This window comes from Pristiophorus japonicus, chromosome 6, assembly GCF_044704955.1.
Source record: "Pristiophorus japonicus isolate sPriJap1 chromosome 6, sPriJap1.hap1, whole genome shotgun sequence".
NCBI lineage: Eukaryota > Metazoa > Chordata > Chondrichthyes > Pristiophoridae > Pristiophorus > Pristiophorus japonicus.
This window is the reverse complement of record NC_091982.1, coordinates 199,661,868-199,684,769: the sequence shown is the minus strand read 5'-3', so window position 1 is coordinate 199,684,769 and position 22,902 is coordinate 199,661,868. Positions and strand designations below refer to the sequence as shown.

Genomic DNA, 22,902 nt, shown 5'->3' with positions numbered 1-22,902 from the left:
TCTGGGTGAAAAAAGTTATCCTGAACTCCCCTCTAATCCTTCTACCAATTACTTTAAATCTATGCCCCCTGGTTATTGACCTCTCTGCTAAGGGAAATGTCCTTTCTATCTACTCTATCTAGGCACCTCAGCCTCCTCTGTTACAAAGAAAACAAACCCAACCTATCCAATCTTTCCTCATAACTAAAATTCTCCAGTCCTGGCAACATCCTCATAAATCTTCTCTGTACCCTCTCTACTGCGATCACATCCTTCCTGTAGTGTGGCGACCAGAACTATAGGCAGTACTCTAGCCGTGGCCTATCCAGGGTTTTATACAGTTCAAGCATAACCTCCCTAATCTTATATTCTATGCCTCAGCTAATAAAGTATTCCGTATGCTTTTTAACCACCTTATCTACCTGTCCTACTACCTTTAGGGATCTGCAAACATGCGCTCCAAGGTCCCTGTGTTCCTCTACACCTCTCAGTATCCTACTATTTATTGTGTATTCCCTTGCATGTTTGCCCTCTCCAAATGCATTACCTGTGATATATCCTTACGACATCACAAACAAATGCACTCTACAAGATGGCTCTAATACAGAAACTGTCATCATGTGACTTTGCCACATGACCCTTTTTTTGTTATACATCAGTAGTTGTAGCATATCAGTAGTCCACTAGGTAGAGCTCTCTATTACACTTCTCCCTCCGTAATGAAGAAGTAATCATAACAAAATAATCATTATAAATAACTTGCATGGTTATAGGCAACAAAAGATATGGGGCCAGACTTTCGGCTTCATTGTCAGCGATTTTCTCGGCATTACAGCTGGTTTTTCACCCGGCGAGAGTTTGCACGTAAGTTTTTTCCTTGATATCGCCCACATCTGAAGTCGCCTGCCGTGACCAAACCGCCCACGTGCAACGGCGAGAATAACTGCCTGGGCATAAGTTTGGGCTCAACTGCCGGCGTCCAGATCACCGAGAGACCGGTAAGGGGGGGACCATGCAAAGAAAGATAAGTTAAAGGTTATTTAATTATTTATTTAAAATGTTACCATGGTGATTAGGCTTAAAATTGCCTTGGGAATGCTTTGTATGTGTTTTTTTTAATGATAATTTTTTTCTTTAGGTTTTCCCCCTTCGTAAGTCCAACTACAGCCTTGGCCTAAATTTTTGTACTTACCGTCAATTCCGGTAACGACTGCCCATTTGGCTAACTTTCCACTTACCTGCCGAGAAACCGCCGAGAATGAGTGTGCAACGCCGATTTTTTTCGCCAGGCGATCAGTTCTATACACTTTTACCCTCAAAATTGAAATTCTGGTGGTTTCTGCATCCACCACCCTTCCAGGCAATGAGTTCCAGACCCCCACAACCCTCTGCGTGAAGAAGCCTCCCCTCAAATTCCCTCTGAACTTTCCACCAACCACCTTAAAACTATGCCCCCTCATAATTGACCCCTCCACCAAGGGAAATAGGCCCTTGCTATCCACTATATCCAGGCCCCTCAAAATTTAATACACCTCAATGAGGTCTCCTCTCAGCCTTCTCTGTTCCAATCTATCCTCATAGCTAAAATTCTCCATTCCAGGTAGCATCCTAGTAAACCTCCGCTGCACCCTCTCCAGTGCAATCATGTCCTTCCTATAATATGGCGACCAGAATTGCATGCAGTACTCCAGCTGTGGCCTAACCAGAGTTAAGCATAACCTCCCTGCTCTTGTATTCTATGCCTTGGTCAACAAAGGCAAGCATTCCGTATTCCTTCTTAATCACCTTATCCACCTTGCCTGCTACCTTCAGGGATCTGTGGACAAACACTCCAAGGTCCCCTTGTTCATCTATACTTTTAAGTAGCCTACCGTTTAATGTGTATATCCTTTCCTTATTAGCCCTCCCCAAGTGCATTAACTCACACTTCTCCGAATTAAATTCCATTTGTCACTGTGACCAGTAGATTGGTAGCCTCCTGCAGTCCATGACTTTCCTCTTCATTATCAACCACACAGCCAATTTTAGTGTCATTTGCAAACTTCTTTATCATACTCCCTATATTCTATTGTAGATCATTGATGTATATCACAAAAAGCAAGGGACCCAGTACTGAGCCCTGCGTAATCCCACTGGAAACATCCTTCCAGTCACAAAAACATCCATCAACCATTATCCTTTCCTTCCTACCTCTAAGCCAATTTTGGATCCAACTTGCCACTTTGCCCTGCATCCCATGGGCTTTAACCTTCATGACCAGTCTGCCATGTGGGACCTTATCAAAAGCTTTGCTGAAGTCTTTTAACACTACCTCGTACGCACTACTCTCATCAACCCTCCTGGTTACCACCTCAAAAAATTCAATCAGGTTAGTCAAACACGATCTTCCCTCAACAAATCTGTGCTGACTGCCCGTAATTAATCCTTGCCTTTCCAAATGTAGATTTATCCTGTCTTTCAGGATTTCTTCCAATAATTTTGTCACCACTGAGGTTAGGCTAACAGGCCTGTAATTACACAGCCTATCTGTTATGTATGTTAACTGGGCTTTACCTGCCACCGGAGGGCGGGACTGTCGGAGTCCTAATGGTCACTGGCAGACACATGAAAGGTGTGTATATAATGTTGGTAGCCATGTTGACTCCTCACTTTGAGAATAAATAAACTGGAGTCAGGTCATGCCCGAACTACCTCACCGTACTTAGCCTCGTGGAGTTATTCGATACTTAGCAATTGGCGACAAGTTAAAAATACAAACATTCATGCAACCATGTCTGTTGGAATTTTGGAGAGATTCATGGAAGGGGAACACTGGGAGGATTTTACTGATCGCCTCGACCAGTACTTCGTAGCCAACGGATTGGAAGGAACCGATAACGCAATTAAGCGCAGGGCGGTTCTCCACACCGTTTGTGGATCAAAAATTTATGGCCTTATCAAGAATCTACTCTCACCGACTCGACCAATGGATAAGACTCACGATGAATCGTGTACGCTGGTTAGGAACTACTTTAAACTGAAGGAAAGCATCATCATGGCGAGGTATTGTTTCTATACGCACAATTGCTCCGAATGCCAGGACGTGGCAGAACTTGTCGCTGACCTGAGACGTCTCGCTGGGCCGTGCAACTTTGGAGCTGCGTTGGAGGAAATGCTGCGGGACATTTTCGTGCTTGGCATTGGCCACGAGGTCATCCTTCGAAAACTGCTGGCTGCTGAATCTCTAGACCTGAGCAGGGCCATCACCATCTCCCAGGTGTGCATGTCCACGGACGAAAACTCAAAACATATATCTTCCCAGCATCGAAACTCACCGGCAAGTACTGTGCATAAAATAATATCATCAGCAGGCAGAGCTGCACATGGCAGGGCCTCCTCGTCCGCGTTCGTGCGACCTGTAACTGCTCAAAGTCCACCATCGGGGGTGAATCAAATCTCGCCTTATTGGCATTGTGGGGGCTATCATCAGGCCCATCAATGCCGATTCAAGCAATATGTGTGCAAAGGTTGTGCAACAATGGGACACCTTCAGCGAATGTGTCCGCAACCGAGCAAGCGTGCTGCGGCATACCACATGGCTGAGGATGATCGATCCAGCATGGATCAAGCAGCACAGGCAACTCAACCCAAGGTACAAGACGATGAAGTGTATGGGGTCCGTTCTTTTACCAAAAGTCCTTCGATAATGCTGGAAGTTAAATTTAATGGGGTTCCAGTATCCATGGAATTGGACACGGGTGCGAGTAAGTCAATAATGAGCCAGAGGGCTTTCGAAAAGCTGTGGGACACTAAGGCAAAAAGACCCAAACTGAGCCCAATCAATGCGAAGCTGCATACCTACACCAAAGAGCTCATACCAGTCATTGGCAGCGCGGCAGTAAAGATATCGTACGATGGAGCTGTGCATGATTTATCATTGTGGATCGTTCCTGGCAATGGCCCAACGCTGTTCGGCAGGAGTTGGCTTGAGAAAATTAAATGGAACTGGATATTAAAGCCTTATCATCAGTGGATGATGCTTCTAGCGCTCAAGCACTGAGCAAGTTTCCCTCGTTGTTCGAACCAGGCATCGGCAACTTCACGGGAGCCAAGGTGCAGAATCATCTAGGCCTGGATGCAAGACCCGTCCATCACAAGACTCGGGCGGTTCCGTACATGATGAGGGAGAAGGTCGAGATCGAACTGGACAGACTTCAAGGGGAAGGAATCATATCATCAGTCGAGTTCAGCGAATGAGCCAGTCCAATTGTCCCGATGTTGAAAAGTGATGGCACAGTCAGGATCTGCGGCGACTACAAGGTAACGATCAACCGAGTCTCGATACAGGATCAGTACCCGTTACCCAAGGCTGACGACCTGTTTGCAATGCTAGCGGGGGGGAAGTCGTTCACCAAATTGGATCTGACCTCCGCTTACATGACACAGAAGCTAGTCAAATCTTTGAAAAAACTGACGTGCATCAACACGCACAAAGGACTGTTTATATACCACAGATGCCCTTTCGGAATTTGCTCGGTGGCAGCCATATTTCAGAGAAACATGGAGAGTTTGCTGAAATCCGTCCTAAGAACTGTCATGTTCAAAGATGACATCCTGATCACCGGTTGCGACAGCACTGAACACCTGCACAACCTGGTAGAGGTTCTACGTCGTCTAGACAGAGTGGGGCTCAGGCTAAAATGCTCCAAGTGCGTTTTCATGGCACCAGAATTCGAATTCCTGGAGAGAAAGATTGCAGCAGATCCATCAGGCCTTCAGACTCGAAGACAGAGGCCATCAAGAATGCACCCAGACCCCAGATTGTGACGGAGCTGCGTTCGTTCCTGGGTCTTCTCAACTATTTCGGTAACTTTCTACTTAGTTTGAGCTCATTGCTAGAGCCCTTGCACATGTTGCTGAGAAAGGGTAACGACTGGGTTTTGGGGCAAATCTCAAGACAGAGCCTTTGAGAAGGCCAGGAACCTGCTATGTTCCAATAAATTACTGGTACACTATGACCCATGTAAGCGGTTAGTGCTGGCCTGTGACGCCTCATCATATGGGGTCGGTTGTGTGCTCCAGCAAGCCAATGTATCAGGCAAACTGCAACCAGTTGCACACACATCCAGAAGTCTGTCTAAGACTGAAAGAGCCTATAGTATGGTAGAGAAAGAGGCTTTAGCATGCGTATATGGGGTTAAGAAAATGCACCAATACCTGTTTGAGCTTCGGTTTGAGCTTGAAACAGACCACAACCCACTCATTTCATTGTTTTCTGAGAGCAACGATATAAACACCAATGCCTCATCCCGCATTCAAAGATGGGCACTGACATTATCCGCTTATGATTATGTCATCCGCCACAGACCAGGCACTGAAAATTGTGCTGATGCACTTAGACGGCTCCCATTGCCCACAACCGGGGTGGAAATGCCGCAGCCCACAGACTTGCTGCTGGTCATGGATGCCTTCGAGAGCGAGGGGTCACCCGTCACGGCTCGCCAAATTAGGACCTGGACCAGCCAGGATCCTGTACTGTCAAACGTAAAAAGGTGTGTCCTAAATGGAAATTGGTCCGCCATTCCCAGGGAAATGCAGGATGAAATTAAGCCTTATAGCTGCCGCAAAGATGAATTGTCTATTCAGTCTGATTGTCTGTTATGCCAAAAAAAGGCAGGGAAACTGTTGTGCGAGATTTACACAGTACCCACCCAGGCATTGACATGATGAAGGCCATTGCCAGGTCTCACGTTTGGTGGCCCGGCATTGAATCGGACTTGGAGTCATGCATGCATCAGTGCAACACTTGCATGCAACTGAGTAACGCACCTGTGGAGGCTCCGCTGAGTCTGTGGTCATGGCCATCCAAACCGTGGTCAATGATCCACATAGACTTTACCGGACCCTTTCTCAGCAAAATGTTTTTAGTGGTAGTGGGCGCTTACTCCAAATGGATTGAATGCATAATCATGTCATCCAGCACGTCCACAGCCACTATTGAAAGCCTCCGGGCCATGTTCGCCACCCATGGCCTGCCTGACATCCTTGTCAGTGACAACGGACCGTGTTTCACCAGTTCGGAGTTCCACGAGTTTATGACCCGTAATGGCATCAAGCATGTTAGGTCTGCCCCTTTCAAACCCGCGTCTAACGGTCAAGCGGAGCGGGCTGTCCAAACCATTAAGCAGAGCCTAAAACCCATGACTCACGGCTCCCTACTGACCCGCTTGTCCTGCATTCTGCTCAGTTACCGGACGAGACCCCACTCACTCACCGGGATCCCTCCTGCCGAGCTGTTAATAAAGAGAGGCCTCAAAACCAGGCTCTCCCTTGTACACCCGGATCTTGATGATCCTGTCGAAACCAGAAGGCAACGGCAGCAATGGTGCCACGATCGCGCGGCGGTATCATGTGACATTGCTGTTCATGACCCTGTGTTTGTCCTGAATTATGGTCATGGTCCAAAGTGGGTTGCTGGCACGGTTTTGACCAAGGAGGGGAACAGGGTGTAATTAAATTGTTAAATGGCCAAACATGCAAGAGGCACATCGACCAAACCAAACTGCAATTCACAGACAACCCAGAACAAGTTGAAGATGACATCATCATCGATCAACCAACACACATCCAACCATCAGTTGACCCTTGTGTCATTCACAAAGACGAATCTACCATCACCGACAGTCCTGTCAGACCGACTGCTCAGCAATGCAGTAATAGGTCCTACTATCCAACTAACTCACCCAAGCTTGGGTTCGAACTGAGAAGATCAACTAGGAAGCGGAAGGCCCCGGACCATCTCAACTTGTAAATACAACCTATACCAATGTCTGTGGGGGGAATGATGTTATGTATGTTAACTGGGTTTTACCTGCCACCAGAGGGTGCGACTGTCGGAGTCCTAATGGTCACTGGCAGACACGTGCAAGGTGTGTATATAATGTTGGCAGCCATGTTGAATCCTCACTTTGAGAATAAATAAACTGGAGTAAGGTCATGCCTGAACTAGCTCACCATACTTAGCCTTGTGGTGTTATTTGATACTTAACACGATCTCTTTCTCCCTTCTTAAACAAGGGTACCACATTAGCAGTCCTCCAGTCCTCCGACACCATGCCTGAATCCAAAGAGGACTGGAAAATGATGGTCAAGGCTTCTGCTATTTCTTCTTTTACTTCACTCAACAGCCTGGGATGCATTTCATCCAGGCCTGGGGACTTATCTATTTTCAAAGCTGCTAAACCCCTTAATACCTCCTCTCTCACTATGTTTATTTCATCCAGAATATCACACTCCTCGATAACAGTATCTGCATTGCCCCTTTCCTTTGTGAAAACAGATGCAAAGTATTCATTCAGAACCATACCAACACCAACAAAGATTACCCTCATGGTCTTGAATAGTCCCTACCCTTTCTTTAGTTATCCTCTTGCTCTTTATATATTTATAGAACATCTTTGGGGTTTCCTTAATTTTACTTGCCAAGAATTTTTCATGCTCTCTCTTAGCATTCCTAATATCTTTTTTAATTTTACTTTTGAACTTTTTATATTCCTCCAAAGATTCTATAGGATTTAGCTGTTGGTATATGACATAAGCTTCTCTTTTTTTTCTTTATCCTCCCCTGTATTCAAAAAGGAGTTAGATGAGGTCCTTACTGCTAGGGGGATCAAGGGGTATGGCGAGAAAGCAGGAATGGGGTACTGAAGTTGAATGTTCAGCCATGAACTCATTGAATGGCGGTGCAGGCTAGAAGGGCCGAATGGCCTACTCCTGCACCTATTTTCTATGTTTCTATGTAAGTCCTTAGACATCCAGGGGGCTCTAGAATTGTTATTCCCACGCTTTTTCTTTAAGGGCACAGGTTTGGTCTGGGCCCTCCGGATCTCTTCCTTGAATACCTCCCACTGTTCCGACACTGATTTACCCACAAGTAGCTGTTTCCAGTCCACTATGGCCAAATCACTCCTGAACTTAGCAAAGTTAGCTTTTCCCCAATTTGGGACTTTTATTCCTGGTCTATCCTTGTCCTTAACCATAACTAACTTGAATCTGACTGAATTACGGTCACTGGCACTCAAGTGCTCTCCCACTAATACCCCTTCCACCTGCCCAGCTTCATTCCCCAAAACTAAATCCATAACCACCCCCTCTCGTGTTGAGCTTGTTACATACTGACTAAAAAAGTTCACTTGAATGCATTTTAAGAATTCCACACCCTCTATACCCTTTGCACTATATTTGTCCCAATCACTACTAGGATAGTTAACATCCCCTACTATTACTGCCCTATGGTTTTTGGATGTCACAGAAATTTACCTACATATTTGCTCCTCTATCTCCCTCCCACTGTTGGGGGGTCTATAATACATGCCCAGCAGTGTGATAGGCCTTTTTTTATTTTTCAATTCGACCCACATGGCTTCATTTGATGATCACTAGAACATATCATCCCTCCTCACAGCTGTAATGGATTCTTTAATCAATACCGTGACCACCCCACCTTTTTACCCCCTGACTGTCTTGTCTAAAAATCCTGTAACCAGGAATATTGAGCTGCCAAACCTGCCCCTCTTTCAGCCATGTCTCTGTAAGGGCTATAATGTCATACTCCCAAGTGTCTACCTGTGCTCTTAGCTCATCCGCCTTATTCGCTATACTCCTTGCATTAAATACCATTTAGCACAAGGAAGACCTACTTGATTACTACTTACTAACCCTTGTTTCCTCTGCCTTACAGATTCACTTTCTAAATTCTTGCTATCCAATTTTAGCTTTACCTCCTTCCCTATTGAATTTGTTCTCAGGTTCCCATCCCCCTGCCAAGCTAGTTTAAACTCTCCCCAACAGCACTAGCAAAACTCCCCACAAAGATATTGGTGCCGGCACTGTTGAGGTCCCAGTTTGTACAGATCCCAATGTCTCAGGAATTTGAAGCCCTCCCTCCTACACCAACTCTCCAGCCACCTGTTCATCCTCTTTATCCTTCTATTCTTATACTCATTAGCACGTAGCACCGGTAGTAACCCAGAGATTACTATCTTTGAGGTCCTACCCTTTAATTTTCTTCCTAGCTCCCTGAATTCTGCCTGCAGGACCTCATCCCTCTTTTTACCTATGTCATTGGTCCCGATATGGACCACAACCTCTTGCTGTTTACCTTCTCCCCCCAGAATGCCCGACATCCGCTCTGTGACATCCTTGACCCTGGCACCAAGGAGGCACCATACCATCCTGGAGTCACATCTATGGCTGCAGAAACGCCACTCTATTCCCCTAACTATTGAATCCCCTACCACTACAGCTCTTTTATTCTTCATCCCTCCCCCCTGTGCAGTTGGGCCACCCGTGGTTCCTTGGACTTAGCTCTGGCTGCACTCCTGAGAGGCACCATCGCCCTCACCAGTGCTCAGAAGAGAATATCGGTTGGAAAGGGAGATGGACTCATCCCCCATGACTCCTGTACTACCTGCCTAGCGTTCTTACTCCATCTGGTGGTTACCCACTTCCCTTCTACCTGCATGCTTTTAAGCTGTGGAGTGACCACCTCCTGAAACGTGCTATCAACGTAGCTCTCAGCCTCGCAGATGCACTATATTAACTCCAGCCGCCGCTCAAGATCCGAAACGCGGAGCTCGAGTAGTTGAAGCTGGAGACACCTCCTGCACACATGGTTGTCTAGGCTGCGCGAAGCATCCAGTACTTTCCACATGCCGCAGGACATGCACTCCAGAGGACTGAGCTGCCCTGCCATCTCTCTAATTAGACATATCGAACTAAAATCTAACTAAAAAGAAAAAGAGAGAGATACTTACCGAACAAACAGCCAACCACTTACCTGCCCGGCTGAGAGCTGTGAGCTTCTCACCAGAAGTGAACTCCTTGCCTACCTCTGGCCCTCCTCCTCCTCAGACTCCTGGTCTCCCGAACTCACAGAACTCTCTGGCCTCTCAGACTCACCGGGATCGGGGCCTCTCAGACTCAACGAGGTCAAGGCCTCTCGGACTCCGGGGTCGGGGCCGTTCGGACTCCGGGGTCGGGGCCGCTCAGACTCCGGGGTCGGGGCCTCTCGGACTCCGGGGTCGGGGCCTCTCGGACTCCGGGGTCAAGGCCTCTCGGACTCCGGGGTCGGGGCCGTTTGGACTCCGGGGTCGGGGCCTCTTGGACTCACCGAGTCAGGGCCTCTCGGACTCCGGGGTCAGGGCCTCTCGGACTCCGGGGTCGGGGCCGCTCGGACTCCGGAGTTGGGGCCTCTCGGACTCCGGGGTCAGGGCCTCTCAGACTCCGGGGTCGGGGCCGCTCGGACTCCGGAGTCGGGGCCTCTCAGACTCCGGGGTCGAGGCCTCTCGGACTCCGGGGTCGGGGCCTCTCGGACTCCGGGGTCAGGGCCGCTCGGACTCCGGGGTCGGGGCCTCTTGGACTCACCGAGGTCAGGGCCTCTCAGACTCCGGGGTCGGGGCCTCTCAGACTCCGGGGTCGGGGCTGCTCGGACTCCGGGGTCGGGGCCGCTCGGACTCCGGGGTCGGGGCCTCTTGGACTCACCGAGGTCAGGGCCTCTCGGACTCCGGGGTCGGGGCCTCTCGGACTCCGGGGTCGGGGCCGCTTGGGTTGGGGTCTCTTGGACTCAGTGAGGTCAGGGCCTCTCGGACTCCGAGGTCGAGGCCGCTCGGGTCAGGGCCTCTTGACTCTTGGGTCGGGGCTGCTTGGGCGCTCAAATTTTAGTCCAGTCCGACTGGTAAGAAACAAAATTGTCAAAAGAAACAAAGGGATCTGGAAATTCAGTTGCTTAAACCACTAAAATTACCAACACAAATTGAAAATAGAGTTAAGATTAACAATGATCTCCTGTGCCCCGTCTGAGAGCACGTCATGCACTGAGAGCACCTCACGCAGTGGATCTGGCAGCTCTTGTCTCCCTTGCCTTGTTAGCCCTCCCCAAATACATTATCTCACACTTATCCAGATTGAATTTCATTTGCCACTGTTCTGCCCACCTGATCAGTACATTGATATCTTCCTGCAGTCCGCAGCTTTCTTCTTCATTATCAACCACACTGCCTGCTTTAGTGCCATCTGCAAACTTCTTAATCATACCCTCAACATTTAAATCAAAGTCATTGATATATACTACAAAAAGCAAGGGACCCAGCACGGAGCCCTACGGAACCCCACTGGATACCGCCTTCCAATCACAAAAACACCCATCAACCATTACCCTTTGCTTCCTGCCTCCAAGCCAATTTTGGATCCAACTTCCCACTTAGCCCTCGATTCCATGGGTTATTACTTTCGTGACCAGCCTGCCATGTGGGACCTTATCAAAAGCTTTGCTAAAATCCATATTCACTACATCATATGCACTGCCCTCATCGATCCTCCTGTTTACCTCCTCGAAAAATTCAATCGTTAGTCAGACACGACCTTCCCTTGACTAATCCATGCTGATTGTCCTTGATTAATCCATGTCTTTCCAAATGAAGATTTATTCTGTCCCTCAGGATTTTTTCCAATAATTTCCCCACCACCAAGCTTAGGCTGACGGGCCTATAATTACTCGGTCTATCCCTTACTCCCTTTCTAAACAAAGGTACATAATTAGCAGTCCTCCAGTCCTCTGGCACCACATCTGTAGCTCAAGAGGATTGCAAAATGATGGTCAGAGCCTCTGCTATTTCCTCTATTGCTTCTCTTAACAGCCGGGGATACATTTCATCCTGGCCTGGGGATTTATCCACTTTTAAAGCTGCTAAGCCCCTTAATACTTCCTTTCTCATTATGTTTATCTTGTCTAACATTTCACACTCCTCCTCCCTCATTACAAAATCTGCATCGCCCCTCTCTTTTGTGAAAATGGATGCAAAGTATTCATTAAGAATCCTACCCACATCTTCTGCTTCCACACACAGATTTTCTTTGTGGTTTCTAATAGGCCCCACACTTTCTCGAGTTATCCTCTTACTCTTAATGTATTTGGGTTTTCCCTGAATTTACTTGCCAACATTCTTTCATGCTCTCTCTTTGCTTTCCTGATACCTTTTTTAATTTCACCCCTGCACTTCTTATACTCCTCTAGAGTTTCTGCCGTGTTGAGTTCTTGGTATCTGTCATAAGCTTCCCTTTTTTTCTTTATCTTACCCTGTATGTCCCTTGACATCCAAGGGGTTCTAGATTTGTTAGCCCCACCTTTTCTTTAAGGGAACACACTTGCTCTGTACCCTCAGGATCTCCTCCTTGAATGCCTCCCACTGCTCTGACACTTTGACCAAATACCATCTCAGCTCAGCAAAATTGGTTTTACCCCAATTGAGAACTTTTATTCCTGGTCCTCCCTTGTCCTTTTCCATAACTACCCTAAATCTTACTGAATTATGATCACTAGCACCTAAGTGCTCTCCTACTGATACCCCTTCCACCTGCCCCTCTTCATTCCCCAAAACCAAGTCCAAAACCGCCCCCTTCCTTGTTGGGCTTGTTACATACTGGCTAAAAACGTTCTCCTGAATGCATTTTAGGAATTCCGCACCCTCTGTACCATTCACAATACATTTTCCCAGTTAATATTAGGGTAATTGAAATCCCCCACTATTACAGCTCTATAGCTTTTGCACTTTGCAGCAATTTACCCATATATTTGTTTTTCTATCTCCCTCTGACTACTTGGGGGTCTATCGTACACTCCCAATAGTGTGATCACCCCTTTTCTGTTCTTTAATTCAACCCATATGGCATCGTTTGATAACCCGTCTAACATATCATCCCTTCTCACAGCTGTAATTATTTCATTAATCAATATTGCAACCCACCCTCCTATCTTACCCCCCTTTCTATCCCATCTAAATACCCTGTAACCAGGAATGTTGAGCTGCCATACCTGCCCTTCTTTCAGCCATGTCTGAGTAATAGCTATACTATCGTACTCTAAGTGTCAATCTGTGCTCTCAGCTCATCTGCCTTATTTCCTATACTCCTTGCATTGAAGTATATACCATTTAGTATTGCCAAACTCCCCTGTTTTCTATTTTCCAGCCCTTGTTTCCTCTGTCTTCCAAATTCACTTTCTACTTCTACTACTCTGCTGCCCAATTCCAGCTTTGCTTGCTTCCAACTGAATTTATTCTCCAGTTCCCATCCCCCTGCCAAACTAGTTAAAAACCCTCCCCAACAGTACTAGCAAAACCTCCTGCGAGGCTGCTGGTCCCGGCTCTGTTGAGGTGCAACCCGTCCGGCTTATATTGGTCCAACGTCCCCCAGAAATGGTCCCAATGCCTCAGGAATCTAAAGCCCTCCCGCCTGCACCATCTCTCTAGCCACGTATTCATCTTCTCTATCCTCCTATTAATGTACTCATTAGTATGTAGCACTGGCAGTAACCCAGAGATTACTACCTTTGAGGTCCTGCTTTTTAGTCTCTCTCCTAGCTCCCGAAACTCTGCCTGCAGGACCTCATCCCTCTTTCTACCTATGTCATTGGTACCGATATGGACAACGACCTCTGGCTGTTCTCCCTCTCCCCCCAGAATGTCTTGTAGCTGCTCGATGACATCCTTGACCCTGGCACCAGGGAGGCAACATACCATCCGGGAGTCACGTCTGCAGCCACAGAAATGCCTGTCTGCTCCCCTGACTATTGAATCCTCTACTACTATTGCTCTTCCATTCTTCTTCCTTCCCCTGCCACCGCCACACCACACCCCCCCCCCCTGCCCGCCCCCAGGCAGCTGAGCCACTCGTGGTGCCGTGGGCTTGGCTCTGGCTGCACTCCCCAGAGGCACCATTGCACTCACCTGTACTCGGAACAGAATACTGGTTGGAGAGCGAGATGGACTCATGGGATTCCTGCACTACCTGCTTGGTACTCCTCTTCTGTCTGATGGTCACCCACTTCCTCTCTGCCTGCATACTCTTAAGCTGCGGAGTGACCACCTCCTGAAATGTGCTATTCATGAAATTCTCAGTCTCGCGGATGTGAGTGACTCCAGCTGCCGCTCAAGCTCCGAAACACGAAGCTCGAGTTGCTGAGCTGGAGACACCTGCACATGTGGTCGTCCAGGCAGCGAAAAGCATTCAGGACTTCCCACATATCACAGGATGTGCACTACACAGAACTGCCATGCCTCTAGCTAATAGACACGGAACTATCGAGCAGAAATAAACTCTAAAACTTAGCAAAACACACCCTGCAGCTACTCAGCAATCAGCTGATTTAATTAATGAGGCTTTTTTAGATGAGAAATATTACTTATCTATTTTTAGTTTTTAGTTGCGGCTCTTAACTTACACCATTGCCCAAGGTAAAAAGAGAAATAGAGACATACTCACCAACCAACCAGCCAATTACTTACCTGCTTGGCTGTAACATCACACTTTAATTTTGGCCCTCTCTTCGCTCCCAACAGCTAGCTCCTTTTATTCCTGCCGCTCAGACCCATTCTCGCTGTATATGGTGGAACTTTGGTATGTTTCACACCATTTCTGCTCATGATCTGTGCAAATTCTTCTGAACAAAATTCCAGCCCATTATCAGACATAATTTTTTCTGGGAGGCCATATAAAGAAAACAATCTTTGCAAACTGTCTAGTGTTTTACTTGTTGCTATTTTCTGAATCGGAAACACATCTACCCACTTCAAATCATTATGAATAATTGTTGTCCTTCTAGCTCAGCAAAATCTACATGTAACCTTTGCCACACTCTGGGAGGCCATTGCCATGGCTGTAATGTTACTGATGGTGGTTTCTTGCTTACCGATTGACATGTTGTACACTGGCTAACGATGTACTCTATATCTTTATCCAAATTTGGACACCATAAGTAACTGCGTGCAAAACTCTTGGTCAAGCACATTCCCAAGTGTTGGTCATGAAGATTTCCTAACAATTTGGAACTGAACTTATTTGGGATAACTAATGTTGCACCCCAGATGATACATCTTTATCCACTGATAATTCATTCCTACAAACAAAGTATGGCTGAATATCTTTCTCTGACACCTGGTTTGGCCAGCTATTTGCTATGTAATCATATACCTTTGACATAACTGGGTCACATTTGGTTGCTCTACCAATCTCTTCAGCTGTGACTGTCAGCTCATCAATGTATGTAGAACACTTCTTCCCTATTGGGTGTAACTTGTGATGAGGATGGCAACCTGGATATAGCATTAGTATTACCATTTGACTTTGGTGCAACAACAATGCGTGTAGCCCAATTACTTAGATCTACCTTAGAGATAATGTTCCCAGTTTGTAATCTTTTGAATTCTTGCACAACTTTCTCCTTGAGTGCGTATGATATGGGATGTGGTTTGCAGTAAACTGGTCTTGTGTCCTTCTGCACACTGACACTTGCCTTGAAGTTTTGGATCGGTCTGCCTGTTTTGTGGAACACCTTTGGATACTACTTGACGACATCATCTTTTGATGCAAATTTTGTTTCCACATGAAAAATCTCATTCTAATCCGCTTCAGTGATCCCAACCTATTTCTACCTATCAAGGCAGGCTTGTCTCCTGCCACTACTATAAGATGCAAACTCTGAAACAGATCCTTGTATTTCACCGGTATGGTGATACGTCCTACAACAGGGATTTGCCCTCCTGAGTGACCTCGCAGCTCTATCTTCGATTTCTCCAGTCGAAACTCACTCAACTTGTTAAGATATAGCGATTCTTGTACTACCCTCATGGATGCACCAGTGTCGATTTCCATGGGTATCCTGGTTCCTGCAATGTCTACTTGGATGATGATACATCGCAAATCGCTGTTAGATACCCTCGTGCTCCTGATGACCTCCTTGTCCTGTTGCTTCTCTTCAATGCTATGTAATGTCTGGCGATTTCTACTTCTAGCATTGAAAGTTGGTTTACTCTTCAGTTGGCATGCCTTCACAAGGTGCCCAGTTTTATTGCAGTAGAAACACTCTGCCTTCACATATGGACAACTTTGAGCAATGCGTTGTCTCATGTACCGATAGCATGACTTCAATGCACCATCACCTTGGCCAATTGCTGAGGCCTTGGGGCCCAACTGCCTTTTACTTTTAAACTGCAGGTGATTCACCTCAGCTGTCTGATGGCTGGAAATGGGGTGGAATTCTCGGGAGTATTGGTCGGCCATATCCATTGTCATAGGTTGTGGGGATCTGGAACTCGCTGCCTGGAAAAGTGCTGGATGCAGAAACCCTCACCACTTTTAAGAGATGGTTGGATGAGCACTTAAAGTGCAATGACCTGAAGGGTTACGGACCTAGAGCTGGTAATTGGGATTAGACTGGATGACCTTTTGTTGGACAGAGCAGATATAATGGTAAGTACTGCAGGGAATAGAATACCGCCAGGATGATCCCCTGGACTAGTTTTGATCATCTGGATGGGTCGGAGAGGAATTTTCCCAGATTTTTTCTCCCTAAATTGGCCTGGGTTTTTATCTGGTTTTTACCTCTCCCAGGAGATCATACGGCTCCGGTTGGGGTGGAGTGTAGAATGTTTCAGTATAAGGTGTGTTGCAGTTGGGGTGAGGTGGACTGGTTGGGCTGGGTGCTCTTTGCCTTTCCGTCATTGTTCATAGGCTTATATGTAACCTTTAGGGCTGCTGCCCAAGCGTCGTGCGGCTCTTTGTCAGCTAACGCGGACACGATGGGCCAAAATGGCCTCCTTCTGCGCTGTAAATTTCTATGTTTCTATGTTTCTATAGCAAGCTAAATCAAAATTCAAGTTTGGGGTTGTCAACAATTTTCTTCTAATTGCTTCATTTTTCAACCCACAAACAAAGCGACCACGCAATTCTTGGTGCTGAAAGTTTCCGAAATGATGGTGACTGGATAACTTTTTAAAGCTACAATGTACTCTCATACCCTCGTTATGTAATTGATCTCATATTCCAAAACGATAACTTTCAGCAATTTCTAGTGGCTCAGGTCTGAAGTGCTAAATCTCCATCAGTGGCGTGTCCTTCAGCTTTACGGGAATAAGCACATTTTTCAGAGTTTCATACACTTCGGGGTCTGCTTCAGTCATGCAAATAGCCCATTTTCTTTCTAAAACCACCCAGTTATGGTTTTCATCACCGGGGTCTTCGACGATACTATTCGCGGTGAAAAACATTTCTAGCCTCTCCACATACGCTCTGAAAGTCTCTCGGTCGGGATGGAACTCATCCAAGCGCCCTATTATTCCCAGAGGCATGGCCATCTGGACTCTGGTAATGTTGACAGTTCGGCCAAGTGTGCTTCTAATTTACCTTGGATTTTCTTTTAACTGTTCTGCAAAACAAAGAACCTCTCAACGTCTCTCTGTTGGTTGGCAGGAACATCCACCATCAAAACCTTCAGCTAAGATTCCAGAAATCCTATCCTAGTAACATGGAAACATAGAAAGTAGGTACAGGAGTAGGCCATTCGGCCCTTCGAGCCTGCGCCACCATTCAATAAGATCATGGCTGATCATTCCCTCAGTACCCCTTTCCTGCTTTCTCTCCATACCCCTTGATCCCTTTAGCCATAAGGGCCATATCTAACTCCCTCTTGAATATATCCAATGAACTGGCATCAACAACTCTCTGCAGCAGGGAATTCCACAGGTTAACAACTCTCTGAGTGAAGAAGTTTCTCCTCATCTCAGTCCTAAATGGCCTACCCCTTATCCTAAGACTGTGTACCCTGGTTCTGGACTTCCCCAACATCGGGAACATTCTTCCCACATCTAACCTGTCCAGTCCTGTCAGAATCTTATAAGTTTCTATAGATCCCCTTTCATCCTTCTAAACTCCAGTGTATAAAGGCCCAGTTGATCCAGTCTCTCCTCATATGTCAGCCCCACCATCCCGGGAATCAGTCTGGTAAACCTTCGCTGCACTCCCTCAATAGCAAGAACGTCCTTCCTCAGATTAGGAAACCAAAACTGAACACAATATTCCAGGTGAGGCCTCACCAAGGCCCTGTACAACTGCAGTAAGACCTCCCTGCTCTTATATTCAAATCCCCTAGCTATGAAGGCCAACATACCATTTGCCTTCTTCACCACCTGCTGTACCTGCATGCCAACTTTCAATGACTGATGAACCATGACACCCAGGTCTTGTTGCACCTCCCCTTTCCTAAACTGCCGCCATTCAGATAATATTCTGCCTTCGTGTATTTGTCCCCAAAGTGGATAACCTCACATTTATCCACATTATACTGCATCTGCCATGCATTTGGCCACTCACCTAACCTGTCCAAGTCACCCTGCAGCCTCTTAGCATCCTCCTCACAGCTCACACCGCCACCCAGTTTAGTGTCATCTGCAAACTTGGAGATATTACACTCAATTCCTTCATCTAAATCATTAATGTATATTGTAAAGAGCTGGGGTCCCAGCACTAAGCCCTGCGGTACTCCATTAGTCACTGCCTGCCATTCTGAAAAGCCCCCATTAATCCCAACTCTCTGCTTCCTGTCTGCCAACCAGTTCTCTATCCACATCAGTACATTACCCCCAATACCATGTGCTTTGATTTTGCACACCAATCTCTTGTGTGGGACCTTGTCAAAAGCCTTTTGAAAGTCCAAATAAACCACATCCACTGGTTCTCCCTTATCCACTCTACTAGTTACATTCTCAAAAAATTCCAGAAGATTTGTCAAGCATGATTTCCCTTTCATAAATCCATGCTGACTTGGACCGATCCTGTCACTGCTTTCCAAATGTGCTGCTATTTCATTTTAATAATTGATTCCAACATTTTCCCCACTACTGATGTCAGGCTAACCGGTCTATAATTACCCATTTTCTCTCTCCCTCCTTCTTTAAACAGTGGTGTTACATTACCTTCCAGTCCATAGGAATTGATCCAGAGTTGATAGAATGTTGGAAAATGATCATCAATGTATCCAATATTTCTATGGCCACTTCCTTAAGTATTCTGGGATGCAGACTATCAGACCCCGGAGATTTATCGGCCTTCAATCCCATCAATTTCCCGAACATAATTTCCTGCTTTACAAGGATATCCTTCAGTTCCTCCTTCTCACTAGACCCTCAGTCCCCTAGTATTCCGGAAGGTTATTTGTGTCTTCCTTCATGAAAACACAACCAAAGTATTTGTTTAACTGGTCTGCCATTTCTTTGTTCCCCATTATAAATTCACCTGAATCTGACTGCAAGGGACCTACGTTTGTCTTCACTAATCTTTTTCTCTTCACATATCTATAGAAGCTTTTGCAGTCAGTTTTTATGTTCCCAGCAAGCTTCCCCTCATACTCTATTTTCCCCCTCCTAATTAAACCCTTTGTCCTCCTCTGCTGTATTACACAATTCTCCCAGTCCTCAGGTTTGCTGCTTTTTCTGACCAATTTATATGCCTCTTCCTTGGATTTAACACTATCCTTAATTTCCCTTGTTAGCCACGGTTGAGCCATCTTCCCCGTTTTATTTTGACTCCAGACAGTGATGTACAATTGTTGAAGTTTATCCATGTGATCTTTAAATGTTTGCCATTGCCTATCCACCGTCAACCCTTTAAATATCACTCGCCAGTCTATTCTAGCCAATTCACGTCTCATACCATCGAAGTTACCTTTCCCCAAATTCAGGACCCTAGTCTCTGAATTAACTGTGTCACTCTCCATCTTAATAAAGAATTCTACCATATTATGGTCACTCTTCCCCAAGGGGCCTCGCACAACAAGATTGTTAATTAGTCCTTTCTCATTACACATCACCCAGTCTAAGATGGCCAGCCCTCTAGTTGGTTCCTCGACATATTGGTCCAGAAAACCATCCCTAATACACATCCCTAATACACTCCAGGAAATTCTCCTCCACCACATTGCTACCAGTTTGGTTAGCCCAGTCAATATGTAGATTAAAGTCGCCCATGATAACTGCTGTACCTTTATTGCATGCATCCCTAATTTCTTGTTTGATGCTGTCCCCATCCTCATTACTACCTTTTGGTGGTCTGTACACAACTCCCACTAGCGTTTTCTGCTCTTTGGTATTCCATAGCTCTGTAACTCCACCCATACAGATTCCACACCATCAAGCTAATTTCCTTCCTTACTAGTGCATTAATTTCCTCTTTAACCAGCAACGCCACCCCACCTCCTTTTCCTTTCTGTCTATCCTTCCTAAATGTTGAATACCCCTGGATGTTGAGTTCCCAGCATTGGTCATCCTGGAGCCATGTCTCCATGATGCCAATTACATCATCCTCATCGCCAATGTGATATATCCTTATGACATCACCAACAAACACACTCTGAAAGCTGGCTCCAATACAGAAACTTATACTTCAGTAGTTGCAGTATATCAGAAGTCCACTAGGTGGAGGTCTCTATTTCATTACATAAGAACATAAGAAATAGGAGCAGGAGTAAGCCATTTGGCCCCTCGAGCCTGCTCTGCTATTCAATATTATGGTTGATCTGATCGTGGCCTCAATTCCACCTCCCTGCCCGCTCCCCATAAGCCTTCACTCCCTTATTGTTCAAGAATCAATCTATCTCCACCTTAAATATATTCAATAACCCAGCCTCCAGAGCTCTCTGGGGTAGAGAATTCCTATGATTTATGACCCTCTGAAAGAAAAAATTCTACCTCATTTCCATTTTAAAATGGTGACCCCTTATTCTGAAACAATGCCCCCTAGTTCTAGATTCCCCCATGAGGGGAAACATCCTCTCTGCATCTATCCTGCATTACCTAACACTTCTCCAGATTGAATTCCATTTGCTACTTTTCTACCCACCTGACCAGTCTATTGATACCTTCCTGAAGTCTACAGCTATCTTCCTCACTATCAAACACACGGCCAATTGTCGTATCATCTGCAAACTTCTTAATCATGCCCCTTTCATCAATGTCTAAATTATTGATATATACCACAAAAAGCAAGAGACCTAGTACTGAGCCTTGTGGAACCTATAAGTGGGGTGGTCTCTATGAGGGAGTCAGGTTCCCTTCTGACCAACTTGAGCGGTTTCGAATCGCTCCCACTCCCTTGGGTTCTGTACTCTGGATTTATTTGGGGGGGGGGGGTGACAAAAGTGCAAAGGACACTGGTTTGATGCAAATAACTTTGTTTTTATTACAGTCAAAGTAATACAGGCTTATTACTCTAGTAAGTAAAATACAAGGCCAAACTTACAATCACTCTAATAAAGAACAATACAAGGAAAAGTACAAGGTCAAACTTAAAATCACAAATCACTCTCATAAAGAACCATACACTACACATTCAAAGGGGGTTACAGTAAAATTATACCTCCCACCTCTCAACACCGAGTTCTAGCTAGGTTAGACTCCAGGGACTTATGCTTACCAATCCTTTTGATAGTTAATAGTAGATCGCGGTTGTGTTTTCCCTTGATACCACTTTGATTGTGGTCGGTCGCTGCTGCGATGGTGATATTCTTCCTTCCTCCAGGACTTCAGGACTTGGAGGCTGGAGAGGTTAGTTTATAACTGTCACGTTGATTTCTCTCCTTGTCTTAATGACACAACGTACTATGGTACTAGTCTATCAGTAGCAACCACCTAACCTCTGTTGAAAACAGGGGTCAGTTATACGATTTCAGTGTTCTAATCTTGCCGCCAAATCTGTTCAAAATTCTTTGTATAATTTTGGCAGGCTTGGTTCTTCTTTGTAATATTTTGTTGGGCTCATTAAAAGTTGACATGTCTTGGGTGGGTTGATGTTCGAAAACTGTTTCCTGATGGAAATATTAGTTTGGTAATTGCAATATCCTTTTGTGCTTAGTCTTTCGCATACAGGCTGGATTGGGCCTCTTTGTGATGTATATGCTGAAATGGTTATCCAGACCCATGTTGATGGGTAGCTACCTCTGGGTGATTTTGTGATGTTAATGTCTTTTGTGGGGGAAGGATTTTTGAATACTCATTCTTCCAGACAGGTTAACTCAGTTCTCACACCCAGGTAGCTTCACTTAATTAGACTGTCTCTTGCTAATTTCGTAGGTCCACCCACAGGCTTGAGTTTGTCTTGTAAAGTCCCAAATTCTATTAAAGTTCGTAGTTTCTTCCATAAGCACTTTAGAGTTCCAAACTTTTCGGTAGATAGCTCCAAATTAAATTTCCTTTTGAATGAGCCCAAACACAGGGGGGGGGAGGTTTCTTGTGAATTTTGCATTCCTTCAAACCCCACTGGAATCAGCCTTCCACTCACAAAAACACCCGTGACCATTACCCTTTGCTTCCTGCCACTGAGCCAATCTGCTTGGTGAAGGAATGGTTCATTATGAATGAAGAGAAAACAAACCATAATTATGGGGAAAATACATATCTTAAAAAATATACAATTGAACTTTCCAAAGCAATTATTAGAAGCTGGCTTAGGGAAATGGAGAAAACTGATATCATGATTTGAAATTTTTAAAATATTTTTCCACAGAAAGAATTTGGAAAAATGTTTAGTTTTTTCAAAGGCAAATTGGGCTAGATTTTCGGTTGTCTGCGAAAACGATAGTTTTACGCCAAAATTACCGTTTTCGCTGCACTACCTTTTTTAGGCCTAAATTTTGAACTTTACGCATCGGTAAAGTTAGCGTTGCATGAGGATTCGTGGCGAGTTTCGGCAACTTTAGTCCGGGGCCGGTAGCACTGTGAAAGAGACCTTGGAGGGGTGGATAGGGGGGGGTGTAAAATTGCAAAAAAACATTCAAAAATCTTTCACAAAACATTCACAAAACCCTTACCTACTAAATCGCTGAAAAATAATTAAAAAATAAAAACTTTAACTTACCTTTTTTGCAGGTCTTCATAATTACCGCTGCTGGCAGGGCTCAATAATTGGTTTGTGTCATGTATCTTACATTATTATATATAACTGTATCCTAACATGCTATACATGACTGTAATAAGATATGACCTGTAACCACCAGCATACCTTACCACCAGGTCTCAGGCAAGTGCAGCATTCCAGAGCTGTGAAATAAAAGGTGCAGGT

At 45.6% G+C, this 22,902-nt stretch overlaps 1 protein-coding gene across 1 annotated transcript in view; it reads left to right on the top strand.

Annotated features, from left to right (window-relative positions):
- The first annotated feature begins 2,749 nt into the window (after positions 1 to 2,749).
- Positions 2,750 to 22,902, top strand: part of ankrd67 (ankyrin repeat domain 67) — a 62,792-nt gene continuing 42,639 nt past the window's right edge. The window contains exon 1 of the mRNA XM_070884071.1: positions 2,750 to 2,977. Within this exon, the coding sequence (XP_070740172.1) occupies positions 2,750 to 2,977 (228 nt within the window). The remainder of the gene's footprint in view (positions 2,978 to 22,902) is intronic.